This window comes from Chiloscyllium punctatum, chromosome 15 (genome assembly GCF_047496795.1).
Source record: "Chiloscyllium punctatum isolate Juve2018m chromosome 15, sChiPun1.3, whole genome shotgun sequence".
In the NCBI taxonomy this organism is placed as follows: domain Eukaryota; kingdom Metazoa; phylum Chordata; class Chondrichthyes; order Orectolobiformes; family Hemiscylliidae; genus Chiloscyllium; species Chiloscyllium punctatum.
Genome location: NC_092753.1, coordinates 6,920,622 through 6,940,839, shown reverse-complemented (window position 1 = coordinate 6,940,839; position 20,218 = coordinate 6,920,622). Strand labels below are relative to the sequence as shown.

Here is a 20,218-nt window from a genome sequence, read left to right as displayed (position 1 = left end):
ACTGAGCAGGAACGTCAAGTTCAACTTCAACCATCTCTAGGCACTTTCCTTAGTTTTTGGAGGGTTTCTTAAATCAGCCACCAGCAATAAAGCTTGGTCCACTGAGGTGGGAGGCTTGCTGGAGGTAACAAAGACACAGAGCAGGGTTTCAATTGCAGATGAGCTGACTGAGGGGAAGTCGAGTAATGTTACAGAGGTGAACTCTTAAGTGACAGAAACTGTTATGTGGTTGAAAGCTCATCTTGGGATTACACATTACATTGAGCTTGCAGACAGAACAGTTTAGCATCAAGCAGTTGCTCGGGAGTAGGTTGGAATAGTGATGGAAAATTAAAGACTGTCTTTGCAGTCTTTGGGAAATAAAAATTCTGCCCATCTTGTACTGGATCTCATGAGCAATTTGGCAATTTAGAGATATGGAGAATTTGAGAGAAATGATATGGTAGAAGTGGCCTCACTGTGCTTGTGGAACTGATGGGCTTTTGGATGCTGTCATGGAGGAACCACATGTAAATGAGAAATAGGAGGAAGACAATGATAGATCCTTGGGGGTCATGAGAGGTGACATTGGAAATGACATTTTTTTGATTGCGATTATATAGAGAAGCATCGAACACACGAACAGTCAGCTAACATGGCAGCTATGGAGGGCAGTTAAATGGTAGTCGTTTAGTGGGAGGAGTGTGAAAAGGACAGTAGGTGCATCTTATAGGCAAATGATTTCGGAGAGAATATGAGGCACAGTGGGAGAAAAACTAAAGAAAATTGCAAATTCAGAGCTGTGGCAATGAGATGCTTGTGGAATTTTAGCCTGGTGAGCTATGGGAAGGGGTGATGGTAGCAGACACAGTTGATTAGATTGTTTAAATCTAGGTGACAAACAAGCTCCTTGCACTTGTTAGAGGTAAGGGTGGAGGAGGGGATTGGCAAGAAATGTTTAAGATGAGTAGCACTATTGCTTCACAGTTCGATACCACCCTTGGATGACTGTGTGGAATTTGCACATTCTCCCCATTTCTGCATGCGTTTCCTCCCACTGTCCAAAGATGTGCAGATTGAGTGGATTGGCCATGCTAAATTACCCATACTGTCCAGGGATGTGCAGGCTAGGTGGGTTAGCCATGGGATATGCAAGTTTACAAGAATAGGGTGGGGAGGTGCGTCTGGGTGGGATGCTCTTTGGAGGATGGGTGTGGACTTGATGGGCCGACTGGCTTGCTTCCACACTGTACAGATTCTATGAAACTTGCTGCAGAGAAAAGGATTCCAGAATATCCCTAAATAGTTGGCAGTTTTCCAAACCAGAGTAGAACACAGTAGCACTTCGTGATCTTGTCAAATTTAGTAGTGATAAGTTGTCTGCCATGTCCTTTCAAATCTGCAGTCCTTGGTTTTAGGGGAGTAGAGATGGCAGACATATCAGGGAGACAGCTGTATGAGAACAATAATAGTGTTGATTGGGACCCAGTGAAGGTTGTTGTTGAACATTATTGTATGCTGCAGAAATGTTGTGGTGAACGAAGGGGCTACATAGTGAGCATTTTTAGATGGCAGTTGTCAGTGAAGTCAAGACACTACTTTTCTAGAGGGCAAATAAAGAAGAAAGTAGGATTTGGAGCGGAAAGTAGATTACAAGTGGAGAGCAATGCAAGGAATTGAACAGCGAGAGCCTTATTTGATCCAATCTCTTGATTGATACTGTGGGAGTATTGAGGCCATGGAAATGCCAAGGTCAAGCAAGTGACTGTGATTATGGGGAGTTTACATTACCACAGATTGCTGACATGGTAAAGCAATGAATATGAAAAAGGTCAAGGTAAAGCTATCGTAGTCTGAGTAGACCATTGGGCTGCTCTCATCAGGGAGAAGATCACGACACCTCAAGCAAAGGGAGAGGTTGAGAATAGGAATCCTTCATAGTAACCTCAGCCAGTGGGGGAATTGAACCCATGTTGGCATCGCTCTATTTAGTAACCAGCCATTCAGCCAACTGAGTTAATCAATCCCCTCCATTAAGAGATCTTCAGTATACATTCAAGTTTTCAGAATATACTCAGTCCAATGCTACATCTGAATTCAACTTGCTCTGCATTGCAGTTTAACTTTAACCATTGACATACAAAATCTGTTTCAATATGTTTTACTGGTGAAGGAGATGAAGGATAAATATAATTAGAACTGATCCAACAATATTTCAGCTAGCAGTGATCTTAAACAGTTTAAGCATAAGTCTTCAATATAAACTTTTCAAATACAGATTTTTTGTTTTGATGAAGGAACCATGTTCAGGGCTCTTTGGATAGTTCCAATTTCATAGTTGTTCAGCTAAATCATTCCAACAAAAGGAGTCATAGACATCACAGTGTCATCATCTAAGGCTTATAGGTTTCAACTCACTAAGTACATGGCTTACACATTTAGTGCAAAGAGCAGGTACCAGTTTTGCATGTTGTTATTAAGACATGAGGAATACAGAGGAACATGATGAATACAGTATTTGTTGCCTTTTGAATCCCTTTAGGTTTCTTATTCACCACCTGCTCTGACAGTTTATATCTTAATAATATATCTTGATTGACTAAATAAGATGAAGACTTTTTTGTCGTCTTCTAATATACTGAGTGGCTCTAAAAGTTTATAATTTGGAGAAACCGCAAAAGCTTTGATATGATGGTAAATATAGTTATTTTAAGTCTTACATTTTAAAAAATCTAAATTCATGTAATTCTTGCAGTTGAGGCAATGTTAGTATTTATTGCCCATCCTGATGCCATGCTAAGGTGGTAGTGAGCTGCTGCTGTCAATTCAGTCTACAATGAGTGGCTTGCCAGATTACAGTATTTCAGAGGACTGTTAATAGTCAGCCATACGTTTTTAAGATTGGAGTCACTTCAAGGGCAGTCTGCAGACTTCATGAGGACAAAATGTTCCCTGCCTGAAAGAAACCAATTGGCCGAAAGAACAGAGATAAAGTTTAAAGTATTGGGGAAAGTATAGGTTTCAAACCCATATATGCAGCATATCCATGGATAAGCAAACCTTGCCATAACCTTTCCATAGTTTTATGGTAATCTTTCAAACTGAATTCAAGTTCTTGCAATGCCTTGGTTGTTTTTTTTTTATTCACTTGGACTTTACTGGCTGGCCAGCATTTGTTGCCCATCTGTAGCTGCACTTGAGAAAGTGGTGATCTGCTGCCTTCTTGAACCACTGCAATTCATGTGCTGAAGGTTGATTCACAGTGCCCTGAGGGAGAGAATTGGAGGATTTTGACCCAGTGACTGAAAGAACAGTGATATCATTCAAAGTCAGGATGGTGAGTGGCAGGGAAAGGAACTTGCAATGGTGGTTTTCCCAGATATCTGCTACTGTTCATGACCTTCTAGTTGAAAAATCTTGTGCGTTTGGAAAGTGCTATCTAAGGATCTTTGGTGAATGTCTGCAGTTTGAGAAATCATGGCTATTTATACCATAGCATCATAGGAAAGTGCAGGAATAGGCTGTTCAGCCTCTGAGGCCAGCCATGCCATTCAAAAGAGTTAAGGCTGATTTGATCTTCTTCGCATCTCTTTCCTTTTATTATTACCCTTGATTCTTCTCATCTCAACCTTAAAAAGACTCTGACCCGACAGTCACTGTGGCAAGGAGTTCTGAAGACTCTCAACCCTCTGAGAGAAAATAATTTCTCATCTCAGTCTTAAATTGGCACCCCTTTACTTGTATGAGAACAGTAAAGGAGAAGAAGACGTTAAATTAGATTCTTAAAATGATGAAATGACAGGGCAAATTGAGACCAAGCTACTCCATTGATTGGGGAGCCACTATTGAGAGGCCATTAGGGAGAGTGAGGTTAGCAAAACTTTCTTTGTGCAAGAACTGTTGGAGCATGGAATGCTCTGCCTTGCAAAATACTGAAGGCTGAGTTTATTTGTATCACCTAAGGGAAAATAGTAAAATGTCTGAAGTAGCAGAAGTTATTGATGAGAGCAATACACTCAGATTGACCCACTCAACAAACAGTTGCTGTAAACATAATAGACAAAATCACATTTTTCTTATATGGAAACATCTATAGTTTAGCATAATCACAGGGTGATGTAATTACTGTATACCCAGTCTTAATTCTCTGTTTCCAGCACTGAAGCCAATTAACATAATATTTCTCTAAGTACATATGGGTATATTTATTCCAGAATTTCAGGATGAACAATCATTTGTTGTCAAATAATTTAGCTTGGTAACCAAAATTTCAGTTTAATTTTGCACCTTGAATTATGCTGCTTTGCATTGTCATATGACGTGTTTAGTTATCTATACTGTTAGTTAATCACAGATTGAAACTAATGGGTGCTCATGTACCAGTCGCTGCAGATCTCCCAACTGGAAGTGTGCCTTCAAATAACTAGCAATGAGTTTGATGAGAAAGTATGATTTGGTAAAATGTTGAACTGTTTATTTCAAGACTTCTTTCTGTCTCCCTTAAAGTATTGTGGCTAGCAAATTTAAATGGACTTTCAAAATTCAATTGTATTTTGTTTTGACCAGTTATAATCTCATAAATTGTGTTTGACTTAAGCACTTCAATTTTTCCTGTCTTTTACCTGACGCAGGTTTACTTAAATAGTTGTTGGGAAGGATGGCTACTACACGAATATCTTTATGGAAGAGACTCTTCTGCTTTTCTAAACTCATAGCCTGTCTAAAAACCTGTTTACTTCTTACAGAGTATTTGAAGGCTTTGATTTTAATTAACAAGACTGGAATCCAAGACTCTTTGCTTTCATTTGATACATCAGGTAGGCTAAACATATTACTGTTTTATTATACTTCATTGATATTAAGTTGAGGACAGTAGGAAAAGCCCAGTATATATTGTGGGAAGAGCAATAATAACTTGATAAAAGTGATAGAATTTCAGGGGGCAGCATGGTAGCTCAGTGGTCAGCACTGTTGCCTCACAGCACCAGTGTCCCGGGTTCGATTCCAACCTCGGATGACTGTCTGTATGGAGTTTGTACATTCTCCCTGTGTCAGCGTGGGTTTCCTCTGGGTGATCTGGTTTCCTCCCACAGTCCAAAGATGTGCAGGTTAGGTGAATTGGCCATGCTTAAATTGTCAATTAGGTGCATGAGTCAGAGGGAAAAGGGATTTGGCTGGGTTACTCTTCGGAGTTTCGGTGTGAACCTGTTGGGCCGAAGGGCCTGTTTCCACACTGTAGCGAATCTAATCTAATCTAATTTTGGCTTGCTTGGTTTTTGAATTTTTCTGTTTCAGATAATTAGATTTATTGCGTAAATGTTTGTCACAAGAAACTCCTGATGTGTTTTTGCCATCTTAACAAGAAAGCCTCAGGACGATTAGCAAAGTTCTGTCCAGAACTCATTACAAAGGCTAAAAAACTGCAGATGCTGGAATCCAAAGTAGACAAGCAGGAGGCTGGAAGAACACAGCTAGCCAGGCAGCATCAGGAGGTGGTGAAATCAGTGTTTCGGGTATAACCCTTCTCCAGGACTGGGGGTGAAGGTGAGGGAAACTGCAGATAAAGGGAGGAGGGGGGAGGATTTTATGTGGGGAGGGGTGGAGTGGTAAGGTAGTGATGGGCGAACACAGGTAGAGGGTACAGCCTGGTTGGTTGGTGGGAGGAATGAATCAGATTGGTGCCTGGAATGAAGGGTCGGTAAATAGAATAGAAGGGAGGAGGAGGGGCTGGAAAGGGAGTCAGGAGATGGGAAGGGAGCTTATTTGAAATTGAATAGCTGAATGTTAAGTCCTCTAGGCTGTAGGCTGCCCACATGGAAGATGAGGTGGTGTTCCTCCAATTTGCGATCTGATTCACTGTGGTAATGGAGGAGGCTGAGAATTATCATTTTGGAGAAGGAATGGGAAGGGGAATTGAAATGGGCAATGACTGGGAGATCAGGTTGGCCCTTGCAGGCCCGGCTGAGATCTTTAGTAAGACATGTTTTTACTTCACATTTGGTCTCGCCGATGAAGAGAAGGCCGCATCAGGAGCACTGGAGACAGTAAACTAGGTTGGAGGAGGGGCAGCTGAACCTCTGTCTCACCTGGAAGGACTGTTCGGGGTCCTGGATGGAGGTGAGAAGGGTGGTGTGCCTCCAGGTTTTGCATCTTTTATGATCGCAGGCGAAGGTACTAGGAGGTCTGGCAGGGGTAATTTTGGGGAGAGTGGTATGAACCAAGGAGTGTCAAAAGTAGTGATCCTTGCAGAAGGCAGACATGCACACACACCCAGTACCTTAGCTTGCAACCGTAAAAGATCCAAAACCTGCTGGCACATCATCCCTCTCCCCTCCATTCATGGCCCCAAACAGTCCTTGCAGGTGACACGATGGTTCACCTGCTTCTCTTGCAACTTAGTTTCCTGTATTCAGTGCTCCCGATGTGGTCTTCTCTTCATCGGTGAGACCAAACGTAAACCAAGGGCATGTATCTCAGCCGGGCATGTATCTCAGCCGGGCCTGCAAGGGCTGACCTGACCTGCCAGTCACTGCCCATTTGAATTCCCCTTCCCATTCCTTCTTAGCCTCCTCCATTGCCACAGTGAGTCAGACTGCAAATTTGAGGAACACCGCCTTATCTTTCATCTGGGCAGCCTACAGCCCAGAGGACTTAACATCGAGTTATTCAATTTCAAATAAACTCCCTTTCCAGCTCCTCTCCTCCCCTTTCGTTCCACTTACCAACTCTTCTTTCCAGCCACCAACCAGATTCATTTCTCCCATCAACCAACCTGACAGTACCCTGTACCTATGTTCTTCTATCACTACCTCACCCCTCTGCCCACCCAAAATCCACCCCCAGTCCTGAAGAAGAGTTATACCTGAAACACTGATTTCTCCAATGCTGATGCTGCCTGGCTTGCTCTGTTCTTCCAGCCTCCTGCTTGTCTACTCGACTGTACAGGCAATAAAATATTTTTTTGAAGTGTTGTCATATAGGAGAGCATTTTCATACATGTTTCCACAAAAAAAAAGACATGATCAAGTAGTCTCTCTTTATCGTGATATAGGTTGAGGAATAAAATATTAGCTAGGACTTTGGACAGAGCTCTCCTGCTGATAACCAAAATAGCATTATTGGATCTTTTACATCCACCTGAGAAAGCAGATGGAGATCTACTTTGCAGAATTCCTCAAGTTGAACTGAGGGGGCAACCTAAATAATGTGCTAAAGCCTCTGGAATGAGAGTCAGTGAGGCCCGTACCCATTATCTCTCGTGTGTGTGCATACATGTACGCATGCAAACGTAGTCAAAGATATATTAAATATGAAACCTATCATAGATGTATTTTATTAATGTGAAGTAAATCTCTTGGCTGCGAGATCTAAAAGGCGTTTGCAAATTGCTGTCAAGTGCATGCCAGTTGGCAATTCTTGGGTCAATATCCTTCACTAATACTGCATACCTTTATATAAGTAGAAAATGAGGAACAATTTCAGCATGACAGTGAAGAGGTGGTGTCAGAAAAGGTCATGATTTCTGAAGAGCCAGAAGCACAATCAGCACCAAGCAGTTCCCTGTGTATGTAAGTGTGCAATATGTATTTGAAATAGTAGGATCTCACATTTTTGATTACTTTGTGACTGACGGTAATATGGGTGCAAATTTATTTGCATGATATTTGTTGTTAATTGAAATTAGGAGCACTGTTTAAAACTTTGTTGTTCTTCCCCCATCTGTTCTGTTACTGTTTTTGCTTCTGAGGCTTGATTAGTATGTCTGATTAATTTACTCAGCTTGAAGTCAATATTTAAATTGTACATTTGTTTTTATATTTCAGTTAGTCATATAAATTTTCTTTCTCTGCTTCTGTAAACTCGTAGCTGCCTCCTAACACTGAGTTGAATAATATGCAGTTTTCTCCTAAGAGATTCATTATACAATGTAAGGCGTCAGTCATTAGTCTGATAAAAAAAATGAGTTGTTTCGACTAGCTTGATCCTTAAAAAAAAAAGTCCTAATTGTTCCAAAGGAACACATATTGAGGTCAGTCACAAATGAACCAAATTGGATGAAAGAGCTTTGCAGATTGGCAGTTCGTTGCGAAAATCTGACTGCTGGAAAATAAAATGACTTTTCTCCCCTCTTCAATGTACTTTTTGACACTATGGAGTGTGGTACATGCACCTGTATCAGGTTAAAAACAAAAAAGGGGAAAAATTGGTATCTGCATTTCCTGTTTGAAAATAAGGTTGGCAATTTTATGCTTAATTTCTTGCCAACTGATTAGTTTATTTTGTGGCATATACAGAATTGGTTTAATTTCTTAATTTGACATTAGTTGGTGGGACCATGCATGGTCATGATTAAAATGTAGCATAGAGTGATGTAGTTTGAAACTGCAGCCTAATAATAAAGTAACAGTTTAAACTTTAATAATAACCCTAAAGAAAAGTTTACGAAAGAAATTCTATGCATTAACAGGAGATAAATAAGAGCGGACTGCAGTGATTTGTATAAATTGTTGAGGGCAGTTTAGTCTGGAGTACCATTTAAAGCTCAAACATCACCTTCGAACAAGATGTTTAGATTCAAGCTCGTAATAAGCAAGTGCAGGACTGATATTTGGAAATCCTTATTCACTCATGTTGAATACATGTACAATTTTTTTGCTACTGGCAGGAGATGCTAAAACTTGAGACACTTGGTTGCTGTGGTACAGGAACTGTCAGTATGCATTAAATGTTAAGCTAAAGGAAATAAATAAAGAAGGTTTATAGTCGTACGACAGACTTCAAATCTCTATAAAATTAACAGTCTGCTAAACCCTTTTGAATTGTCATCAGTGCTCGAATGTATGAAATCTTATACTGCAAGATCCCACAGTAAGCATTGTGATAATGACCAGATAATCATGTTAGCTGAGGGTTAGGTGTTGGCCCAGAGAATTTGAAGTAGGTTTTGAGCCAGCAGCCTTCTGACTTGAGATGCAAGGATGCAACCACTGAACGATGATGACACTAAATAATGTTGAATAGCGAAGACCATTGTCATATGAATTTGCTTCTGTTTCCATCATCAAGAGTTTACACTTTGATGAATAAAAATGACATAAAAGGCTTACCAATTCTCTTTCATGTATTTGCACAGAAGTCAGTGTATAAATTAAGCCTTTGAACAATCCTGTCAAAACTGTATTAATTTAGGGAAAAGATGAGCTGCCGTCTTGGATATGAGCAGTTGCAGTTTTGAATTGTGTTCAGTATTTGATGTGAAGGGTTGACATAGAGTTATAGAGATGTACAGCATGGAAACAGACCCTTCGGTCTGACCCGTCCATGCCGACCAGATACCCCAACCCAATCTAGTCCCACCTGCCAGCACCTGGCCCATATCCCTCCAAACCCTTCCTATTCATATACCCATCCAGATGCCTTTTAAATGTTGCAATTGTACCAGCTTCCACCACATCCTCTGGCAGCTCATTCCATACATGTACCACCCTCTGTGTGAAAATGTTGCCCCTTAGGTCTCTTTCATATCTTTCCCCTCTCACCCTAAACCTATGCCCTCTAGTTCTGGACTCCCTGACCCCAGGGAAAAGACTTTGCCTATTTATCCTATTCATGCCCCTCATAATTTTGTAAACCTCTATAAGGTCACCCCTCAGCCTCCGACACTCCCGGGAAAACAGCCCCAGCTTGTTCAGCCTCTCCCTGTAGCTGAGATCCTCCAACCCTGGCAACATCCTTGTAAATCTTTTCTGACATGTTTTGAACCCCACGCATCTTCGTAAACCTGACCATCTCACCTGTTTGATCCCTTGTTATAAAATTATAAAGTATTGTGAGTAAACCCTGCATTTATAAGTGAAAAATTGATGGTGACTACTAATGCAAGTACAGCACATTATGGATGAAAAAAAGAGGCATGTCATAAGCCAAATGCATGTTAAATGTGATTTTAAGGGATGGAAAAATGGTGACTGTGTACAGGAATGTTATAGATTGTCAACTTTAGAAAAGTAGACTAGGAATAAATATTTTAGCTTGTAAAGCTACAAGTTAATGAAGAGGCAAAACAATTCTGAGATTAGTGTTTAAGAAATTGTTGAATTTTATGAACATAACTGTACAGAAAAAGGTACATGTTTAAAAAGGGACTTGACTTCTTTTTGCATTTGAAGTGTATTTATTTCTTTAATGTAGATAACAAAAACTTTCTTTTCAAAATTATTTTCTATTAAATGAATGCATGTCTGCACTATTATGGATAGTAAAATTTAATAGTTCAGTCAACAGAGTCATAGAATTGTATAGCACGGAAACAGTCCAACTCATCAATGCAACCAGATATGCTAAGTTAATCTAGTCCTTTTTATTATAGCATTTGGTACATATCCCTCTAAACTGTTTCTATTCATGTATCCATCTAGATGCCTTTTAAAATGTTCTCCATACTTCTAACAGTATAGACTGATCACACATTAATTGATCTCTCTGTCAGTGGTCGCACTGCAGCTGCCCTATTGGCAAGAGGCCACATAGCAGTATAACAAGTTTACGCAGGCAGATTCTAGTATATTATAATGTACATATACATTTAAAACAGAGTTATATTAAAATGGAATACTATTTTAGAATGCAATCAGCCCTCTTATTTCCATGTATTTTGGATAGCAACATCTTTCTATGCTTTGACATGTGAAATCACCCCTTTGTGAGCAAATAAACTGATAAATCATTTTCAACAGTTATAGTTATCATGGAGTTCCATAACATTTACTAGACTGGCATAATTTATAAATGGCTCATTTATAGCCACCTCTTGAAAATCTGTTTCAACAGTTGCATCGGTAAAATACAGCAAGTTCCATTGTTGCTAGAGTTCCAAATGGTCATTCTTTCTTTTATGATAATTCTTTCTTTTCTCTCCAGACAGACATCTGTGATTAAAAGTGTGGCTTCCTCCCCAACCTCTAAGGATGGACTCATCCAGCCTAACCCTGCCAATCAGTTGACCTTTCAACAGCACCAATGCAGTGGTTTGTGTATTGCAAGAGTCACACCTCCAACTCCTGATCATTTCAAAGGGGAAAATCCATTGAGAATTCCCATACTTTGTCAGTTTCAAAGACGACATGGGAAGTTGCATTGGGATACTGAGGTCATGAATCCTCCTCATGTCACTTACAAAGCTCCTTGTGGAAGAAGTTTGAGGAATTTCAAGGAGGTGCGCAATTACATTTTTGAAACCCAATGTGACTTTCTGCAATTGGACTTTTTCTCTTTCAACACTTATGTCCAGCTTTCACGGACAATTACTTGCAAGAACCCAGTTATTTATGAAGCCGACATAAGCCATGGTAAAGAACCTGTGCCAATCCCTCTGTATAATGCAATCGATGTCTCCAAACCACAGTATTTTAAATATAGAAAAGCACGGTTGCCTCATGGATATCTTATTAGCAATTCAGCAGAGATGTTTCAACAGAAATGCAACTGTACAGATGGCTGCAGCGACAAGTTAGTATTTTTTTTGTGTTGTTCTCTTGATGGGTAAATAACATTTTAACACTTGACAATTGAGATTGCAACTGAACCTCATCGTGCTGTACGAAGAATGACAATTAAAAAATAAGGTATGGTAGCAGAAGATCTTTGTTTCTCCAAATGCAAAATGCTGCAGAAGGTCTAATTTTAAAATGCTAGAAATACCGAACTGGTCAAACAATGCCTGTGGAAAGAGAACTAAATCACATAGTGAAAAATCATTATCCTTGAATGTTAATTCTGGTCTCCTGACAAATGTTTCCTGACTTGCTTAGTACTTCAAACATGTAAAAAAAATTGATCCTGAAGTTATTTGAAAACAAAAGTTAATGTAGTATTCCAGTTTGCAGACAGCAGGAATGCGATAAATGTTCACATAATAGATAAATGATGTTGGTTGGGACATAAATATTGGCCACGATGCTCTGAGAACTCCCTTGCTCTTTATGTAGTGCTTAAAATAAAATTTATGTGGATAAATGCAAGGTTAAATCTCATCCAGGAAACTGCTCTTCCTATGATGCACGTCCTCAGCAGTTGGCTGCGTTATCTACTGAGACTATATATTCAAGTTTCTGGAGTGGGACTTTAAGCCACAAACTTATGCTTGGGTCAAAGATTTTGGTTTGGGTAACCTGACCTGAATGGATAGATATCAAGGCTACCTCTGATGAACTAATATCTTCAAATCTGCTGAACATTAAAAGTGATGAACAGTTCAAAACCTGTTGGATAAATTCCCTCAAAGAGACTGTTAGCTCAGTTTTAAGGACACGGAACTTAGGGCAAATTATTCATCTGGTTATAATAAGCAGCAAAAAGCAGGGAATGACTGTAATTGGCAGAAAGTGACTATTATCTCATGAAGATTTTTGTTGGAGGTTCATCTGTTCATCTGTTTACTCAATGTATTATAATGACATAGAAAGCCACATAACCAAATCTGATGATTAGACAAAGATAGTGAGTGAGGCCCCTTTCGGTCATGGCTTGCATCCTCGTTGTTCTGGCGTTCTGCTATCCTGAAGCAACGTCACTTGTGACTGAAGAGATCAATGCTGGAGTGTCAGTCCTGGTCGCAGAGGTCGCATCTGTATGTGGTCATTTGATCTGCTAGAACTGCTGCACTCCTTCCTTCGTGCCCATTTGTCTGCTGCAGTGCTTGTCAGCTTCCTTTCCCCTTTATTGAGCTGTTGGTTTAGGGTGCTTCTCCATCTTGTGCAGTCAGCTGTGAGCCATTCCCAGCACTCTGTAACGATATCAAGAGCTTTCATGTCTCTCATGCAGACAACCATGTAGTGCAGCTGGGGATGCCCAGTGAGTCTCTTCCTCGATGCAAACTCTCCATAGAGGATATTCTTTGGGATGCGGCCGTCCCCCATGCGGTGGACGTGGCCCAGCCAGTGCAGTCTCTGCTACCTGAGCAGAGTGTACATGCTCTACAGAGATAGGTGGCATTGTAATCAAGTGTAGCTTGAAGTGTAAGGTTATGAAGAGCTATTGATAATGTAAATGAATAGGTATAGCTAACAGTTGGATTTCACTGTGCATAGATGTGAAGCTCTTCATTTAGGACTTTAAAGTATAGAACAGGGTACTTTTTTTAAATTGGTGAAAATTTGGAGCTGCAAAGAGTGGAGGGGTGGCGGGGTGGAGGGGTGGTGATCCAAGTACATAGATGTAATGAGCAGACACATCAAGTGTTCAGAAAGGATTATAGAATGCTGGAGAACAGAATATAAGCTGGTGAAAGTTATAAATCAATAATACAAAGTCCTGTTTAAACCACATCTGAATTAGTGTGAGATGTTGTGTGGGCAGTTCTGACCAGTGGAAGGACATTTTAGTCTTGGAGAGAGTGTAGCTGTTAAGTTACCAGAATGATACTTGGACTCCAAAGTTAAGTGGAGGAGAAATTACTCGAAGTAGGGTTGCATTGTTTGGGACTTAGAAGAAATCTTTTGATCAAAGCTCTCCAAATACAGGGGTCATACAACTTGCACAAAATCAACATTTCTTTATGAAAGGAAAATCATATTTGGCAAGCTTACTAGAATCTTTTAAGGATGTAACTAGTAGAATAGATGAGGAAGAACATGGTGTATTTGGATTTTCAGGAAGCTTTTGGTCAAGTTCCACGTAGGTGGTTTGTGTGCAAAATCAAAGCATGTTGGATTTGTGGCGGTACAGTGTCAAGGTTTGAGGATTGGTAAGCAGATGAGAAATAAGAGTATAAATGAATAGGCCATTTTTGAGGTGAAATTCATTTACAAGTGAAGTATCACAGGGCACGCTGCTTGTGCCCCAGCTTAAGGAGTCAAATTAGGAAACATTTATTCACATTAAGAGTGGTAGAAATGTGATATACTTTTTGCATAATTCATAAAAATCTGTTAAAATTATTTTAATTTGTTAGACATTAAATGTCAGCAGTTTAAATTTCGGGAATCTGATTTAATATTTGCAAGTTTGCTGATGACACAAAACTATGTGGGATTGAGAGTACTGTGGAAGGTTCAGGCTGATTTAGACAAGTTGAGTGACTGGGCATCGACTGATTCTTGGGGATTTGTCAAATAAGGAGAGATTGGATCAACTGAGCGTGAATTCACTGTAGTCAAGAAGAATGAGAGAGGATCTAATTGAAACTTGACATATTAACAAAGTTAATCAGACAGGAGCAAGGATGATGTATCCCCTGTCCAGCGAATCTGGCACAAGGAGTCATGGACATGCAGTTGACCATTTTGGATTGAGATAAGAAAGTTCTTTACTCAAGGTGGTGAACTTGGGGGAATCTCTACCACAGAAGGCTGTGGAGGTGAATCTAAGAAAGAGGTAAAAAGATTGCTAAAGGCTGAAGGTGTCCAGAGGTGTGAAGAGAGAACAGGTGTATGGAGTTGAGGTGGAGGATCAGTCATGATTGTGTTGAATGACAGAGCAGGCTCAATAGGCCCAATGACCTCCCCAATGACTTTATTTTCGGTGTTTCTTTATAAGGTACATGGAGATTGTTTCCATTTTTTTCAGGAATGAGGACTGGACAGCATAGTCAAAAGGTCTTTAAGGAGTCAAATTAGGAAACATTTATTCACATGAAGAGTGGTAGAAATGTGATATACTTTTTGCATAATTCATAAAAATCTGTTAAAATTATTTTTAATTAGTTAGCCAAAAATGATAGGGGATATGTGGCAAAGACAATTATATTGAGTTGATCCACAAACGAGCCATGATCTCATTGAATAGTGGAACAGGCTACAGTGGTCTTAGAGTCGTACAGCAATAAACAGACCCTTCAGTTCAACTCGTCCATGCTGACCAAGTTTCCCCAAACTAAACTAGTTCCACTTCTCTGTGTTTGTCCCATATCCCTCTAAATCATACCTCTTCATGTACTTATCCAAATGTCTTTTAAATGTTATAACTATACTTGCATCTATCACTTTCTCCGATAGTTCATTCCACACACGAACCACCCACTGTGAAGAAGTTGCCCCTCAGATCCCTTTTAAGTATTTCTCCACTCACCTTAAAAATATGCTCCCAAATTTTGAACTCCCCCACCTTTCCCACAAGGGAAGTGACCCTTTGCTATTCACCTTATCCTGATTTTATAAGCCTCTATAAGGTCACCCCTCAACCTCCGACAGTCCAGTGGAAAAAAGTCCCAGCCTATCCTTATGACTCAAATCCTCCAGTCTCAAGTGTAGCATATTTTAGTCTAAACTCCCCAGTTTCATGGAGGCCACGATCTAATGTACTGTCCTTCACCCTGCCATTGCCTCCCTGGATATAGTTGTCAGTTACCAGCTAATGATAAAAGAAAAGATTTCATTTTAGAATTATACTTGCTTCCAACATTATTAACCACTATTTTTCTGACTTAGGCCTCATTTCTTCCCATCACAACACCTTTGTAGTTGTGTCTGTAATTGTGTTGCGTGTTTCTATAGCTATCTGTCATTGAAATTTACCTGTATTGTATCACTTATGGAAATTATTGAACTAGAGAAATGAAAAGCAGAAAGATTTCAGCTGTCATTTATGAAGTAGGTATTTAAGTTTGGTCTACAGATATTAAAACATAGTGTGTTTGCAAGATCTAGGTGTGCCTGCCAACAACTGACAGCAAATGTCAACAAAAGAATTAAAGAGGCATCTGGGTATGAATATAGACGACTTCTACAATGTGCGCCTTCTGGGTGAGTTAATCAGGAACAAAATTTTTTTTTGTAATCTGTTTACCAAAGCTATTTAATCTTCTAATACATGTCCTCCAGCATTCAAGCCAGATTTACTTTGGACCGCTTTGTGAAATTCCTTGGTGTATAGAAGGACTAGTGCAAAATTCTTATAGCATCTTCTTACCTGTAAGCACATTTAGAATAAAATTTCAGCATAACGGTGAAGAGGTTCTCACTTTGCTCTTTTCATATTTATACTGCTCAGAGATTAGACCCTCAACTAAATTTCTGACTCTTTTCTGATAGATAGTATGGGTATTCCTGGAGAGGATTGGTTGAACAGTCTATACTTGTGCAGAGATGACATTTTTCTCAGTGCTTTTAAAGCACTGTCTGGGACAACACACACATCCTAGGACAAGTGAAACAAAGATACACATGAGAATTCCTGGAGGCCTGGCATTCTAACCAGAACTCCATCAATATCACTGATTTAGACCCCATCTACCTTTCCTTGAAAATAAAAAGAACCGGATGTGACATCACCCACCCTTAAGTCAAGACCTATAAATAGACAGGCGGGACATACCACCAGCGCTTCACTGGAGACTGACACTGATGTTGTTTACCTAGTCATGATGACGAAGCATCTGAAAACAAACATTCCAGCTTCGTGAGCTAACTTATATCCGTAAATACTGATTCCTGATTCCTAGTACTCTGTTGTTTTTTGTAATGATTGCATTGCCTGATGGCAAATATTACCTAACTGCAAGTGATTGTAAAATGAAATACATTAAGTAGTAAAATCCATTATTTATCTTCCAGATTATATGAATGTAACAAATGGTGCAAATGCAATGAAAGATTGTGTGTGAACAGAGTTGTACAGCATGGCCTTAAAACCCGACTGCAGTTGTTTAAAACTAAAAGGAAAGGCTGGGGAGTTCGTTGCAGAGATGATATTGACAAAGGAACCTTTGTGTGTTGTTACGCAGGTAAGCCTAGAGCAAATTCTGACTCCTCTGAATATGATGAATCTTTTCAGAATATGCCTTAATACCAGGTAGATGACAAAGTGATTTTTTTCAGTTAATTCTAGAATTAGTCATTTTTAGACACTCCATAGTTGCAACGTTTTACAAATTCCTTTATTCCAAACCATTTGAGATATCTCTCCTGTTATGTAGTGATGTGGTAATCTTGAATTGTGAAACTTGTCTGTAAGTTTAATATTTAAGAGTGTTTGCCCGAATAATGCTAATGCTGTTATTAATCATTGTTATGTATACTGTGGTTATTCTGGAAGATATGTAAATGCTATGAAAAGTTGAAGGTTGAGTTAAAATAATGTGTAAAAAAAAATTGGGATTTATTTTTGTCACAATTTTGTGCATAACTCTTATGCATTACAAAAGGTGAGTTGTAAATTGCTGAAATTATTTCAAGTATTTGGATTGTATATATTCTGTGCTCATGATGAATTTGAGAGAAAACGCATTAACTTAGTTCACATACAGGTCGTTCTCCTATACTGCGAGTTTCGTCAACTCAATTTGGCTGTAATATGATTGGTGAATTGGGGAGCATTTTTTAAAAAGCAAACTCCTGTTGGCTATTATGCAATTCCATCCCCAGCACTAAATGTTGTGGTGCGCTGAGGACTGGACTCGCGTCGACATCGCATGGTCAGTTGGCTCATGAGCTTTGTGGTAGAGTGCTTCCTGAAAGGTAATCTTCAGTCCTGTTTTTTGCAAATCTCGCTGTGTTTTCCATGAATATGGAAGAACAAAGTTGCAAAAATGTCGAGAGGAAGCATCCAGGTGAAAACATTGTGGGTGGTAACTGTACAAGAAAGGCTATAACACTTGTACAGAAGGCAGATGATATCAAGCGTTTTCAGCATAATGAAAAAGCATGTGATATTGTTCGTGCAACAGGAATAGAGGAGTCTATGCTCCGCACCATTAGAGACAATGTGGAAAGGATTAAAGCAAGTTACTTTGCTGGAGCAAGTCTGAGTGTTAGCAAGTCTATGAGATCACGTACAAAGGAACTTGAGATGGAGCGGTTTCTAAGTGTGTGGATAGAAGATCAATCGATCCTGCAGACGTGCCTGCCTTCATTGCAAATGGTGGCAGGGTTGCTGGATATAAGAGCCACCATGCTTTTCATAATGTCAAGTTACATGACAAAGTTGCCAGTGCAGATGATGAAAGTGTGCTGTCATTTCCTCCCGTGGTGAAAAAGAATTGATTGAGGAAGAAGGCTACGCCTTCGATTAAATCTTCAATTTGGATGAGACAAGTTTATACTGGAAGCGAATGCCATTCAGAACCTACATTTCTGAAAATAAAGGACTCGCTTCAGGTTTTAAGGTTGCAAAGGATCGTATGACTGTTGTTGGGTACCGATGCTAGTGAAGATTTTTAGCTTAAGCCTGTGTTGGTGTACCACTCTGCCAGTCCACAAGCCTTGAAAGATTACCTTAAAACTACTCTAAGTGTTTACTTCAGGTCAAACAAAAGAGGTTAGATGATGGGGCAAAGTTTTTCTGACCTTTATTGTTGATGATTTTGTGGATGTCTTTAGAAATTATTGCAGGAGAAAATGTTCAGAGCTCAAGATTCTCCTTATTCTGAACAATGCACCAAGCCATCCTCCCATCATTAATGAGATGTTTGAAAACATCAAAGTGCTATTTCTACCTCTGAACACAACCTCTCATTCCATCCATGCACCAGAGTGCAATAACCGCTTTTAAAGCTGATTATTTAAGGCACACAATCAGGAACCCGATTGCAGTTACTGAGGGGGATAATGAGGACAGTGTTCTTCAATTTTGGAAGAGCATTAAAAATGCTGTTGACATCATTGTGGAGGCCTGGGGTGATGTCAGTAAGGACTAGTTGCGTGCAGTTTGGCGGAAACTTCTTCCAGATTTTCTTTATGATTTAAAAGGCATTGAACCGTCAGAGGAGTTTCCAGCAACGAAGGAACATTGTGTCGCTCTTGCAAACCTATTTGGATTTGAAGAAGTGGAGACTGAGGATGTCGAGGAGCTGCTTGAGTCCCATTGTGAAGACTTCTCCATGGTTGATCGACAACAACTTGTTGCTGTGGGGGGAAATCGAAATTCAAGATAAAGACGATGAAGTCCAGGATGCAGCACAATGAGAGCTTTCCACTTCTCTTTTGTCTTCTATCCTGAGGGAAGCTGAGCAGCAGTTGCAGCTCTAAGAAGACAATGAGTACAGTGCAGACCACAGGAAGATTGCAGTTTGTGACATAATGTCTTATCTGGCACCCTATGAACAGCTTCTTCATGCAAGACAAAAGATGACAAAGCAGCAAAAACTGGATGCTTTGGCTTTTTTTTCAAGCCAACTCCCCAAGAAACAGTCTGAGGACAATGAAACACAGCCATCCACCTCTCGATTAATTTTTTTTTGTCATAATCCTGCACCTAGAACTGCACCTGAAAGTGATGATTGATGTTGATGATGACCCTCAGCCTTTGTCTCAATACAGTGATGTAACTCAGCAATCTCAAAAACCCCTTCAAGTTACCTTCCAGATTTTCAAGGTAAAGTGTTAAATTTTCAGGGTAAAGTCTTATTTCATCAAAATACATAATTTTAATATTTACTTAGACTGTGCTATCATTTGTGTTAGGCTAACTACTATTTTTGGTACAGTTTTTACTGGTACTTGTAGTGGTCTGCCCCAACCCTGTTTTTCCCACAAGCCCCATTATTTCCATTGCACAATTTTCTATAATGCAAAGTTGTATGAGAACACAATGATCACATCACAGAAGAACAGACTATAATATTCTTTAAGGACTTGTGATGACTCAAAGTGCTCCACAAACCATGAGATGGAACCGTATTTATAGTCAGGACTTTAGCAACTAAAGTCTGAGATGAATGACTCCACTCTGTTTTAATTATGTTGGCTGAGAACTCCCTGACATTTGCTTGAAATAGGATTTTTAAGTCCACTTTAGAGTGCAGAGAGCCTTAGTTTAACAGTTTACCTGGAAGCTGGCATCTGCAAAAGTATACATTCCTTTAAGTTCTGCACTAAAGTATCTACCTAGTTAATAGCCTAGATTTTATAGTATGGTAATAGTGAAGCTGTTAGTGCTCACTTTTAGTTTGGAGTAAATCAGTTAGCAATGTCTCATATCTGGAGTGAAAGAAGGATTTCAGGAAACTATTGTCAGATTTATTCAGTTTCCCCAGGACCTTTGCTGTAGCTCACTCAAATTTGGCATTCAAACACATGAAAGGCCTGAAGTAGCAACATTTGCTCACTAAGAATGCCAGGAAAATTGAGACTTGTTTACTGCCAAACAACTTCTTGTAGCCACTGAAAATTATTTTTTAACTTTGTGGAGTCTCAGATTTTAATAATTGTTCAAGATTTAAGAAATTGGAATATTTCCTTCACTTTTCTATTGTCTCTCATCTTTATCTCCCTCTCTCTTTTAAGTGGGCGGCACGGTGGCACAG

The 20,218-nt window shown here is 39.6% G+C and overlaps 1 protein-coding gene across 10 annotated transcripts in view; it reads left to right on the top strand.

The window, feature by feature from the left end:
- The window catches only part of LOC140486011 (histone-lysine N-methyltransferase SETDB2-like), a 94,595-nt gene that overhangs the window by 35,383 nt on the left and 38,994 nt on the right, over window positions 1-20,218 (top strand). For 9 of the 10 annotated variants that reach the window (XM_072584541.1, XM_072584537.1, XM_072584539.1 and 6 more), the window contains 5 exons: window positions 4,725-4,796; window positions 7,439-7,547; window positions 10,900-11,487; window positions 15,618-15,719; window positions 16,530-16,699. In XM_072584541.1, coding sequence (XP_072440642.1) covers window positions 4,725-4,796; window positions 7,439-7,547; window positions 10,900-11,487; window positions 15,618-15,719; window positions 16,530-16,699 — 1,041 coding nt within the window. The remainder of the gene's footprint in view (window positions 1-4,724; window positions 4,797-7,438; window positions 7,548-10,899; window positions 11,488-15,617; window positions 15,720-16,529; window positions 16,700-20,218) is intronic. The other variant, XM_072584542.1, reaches the window with a different exon arrangement.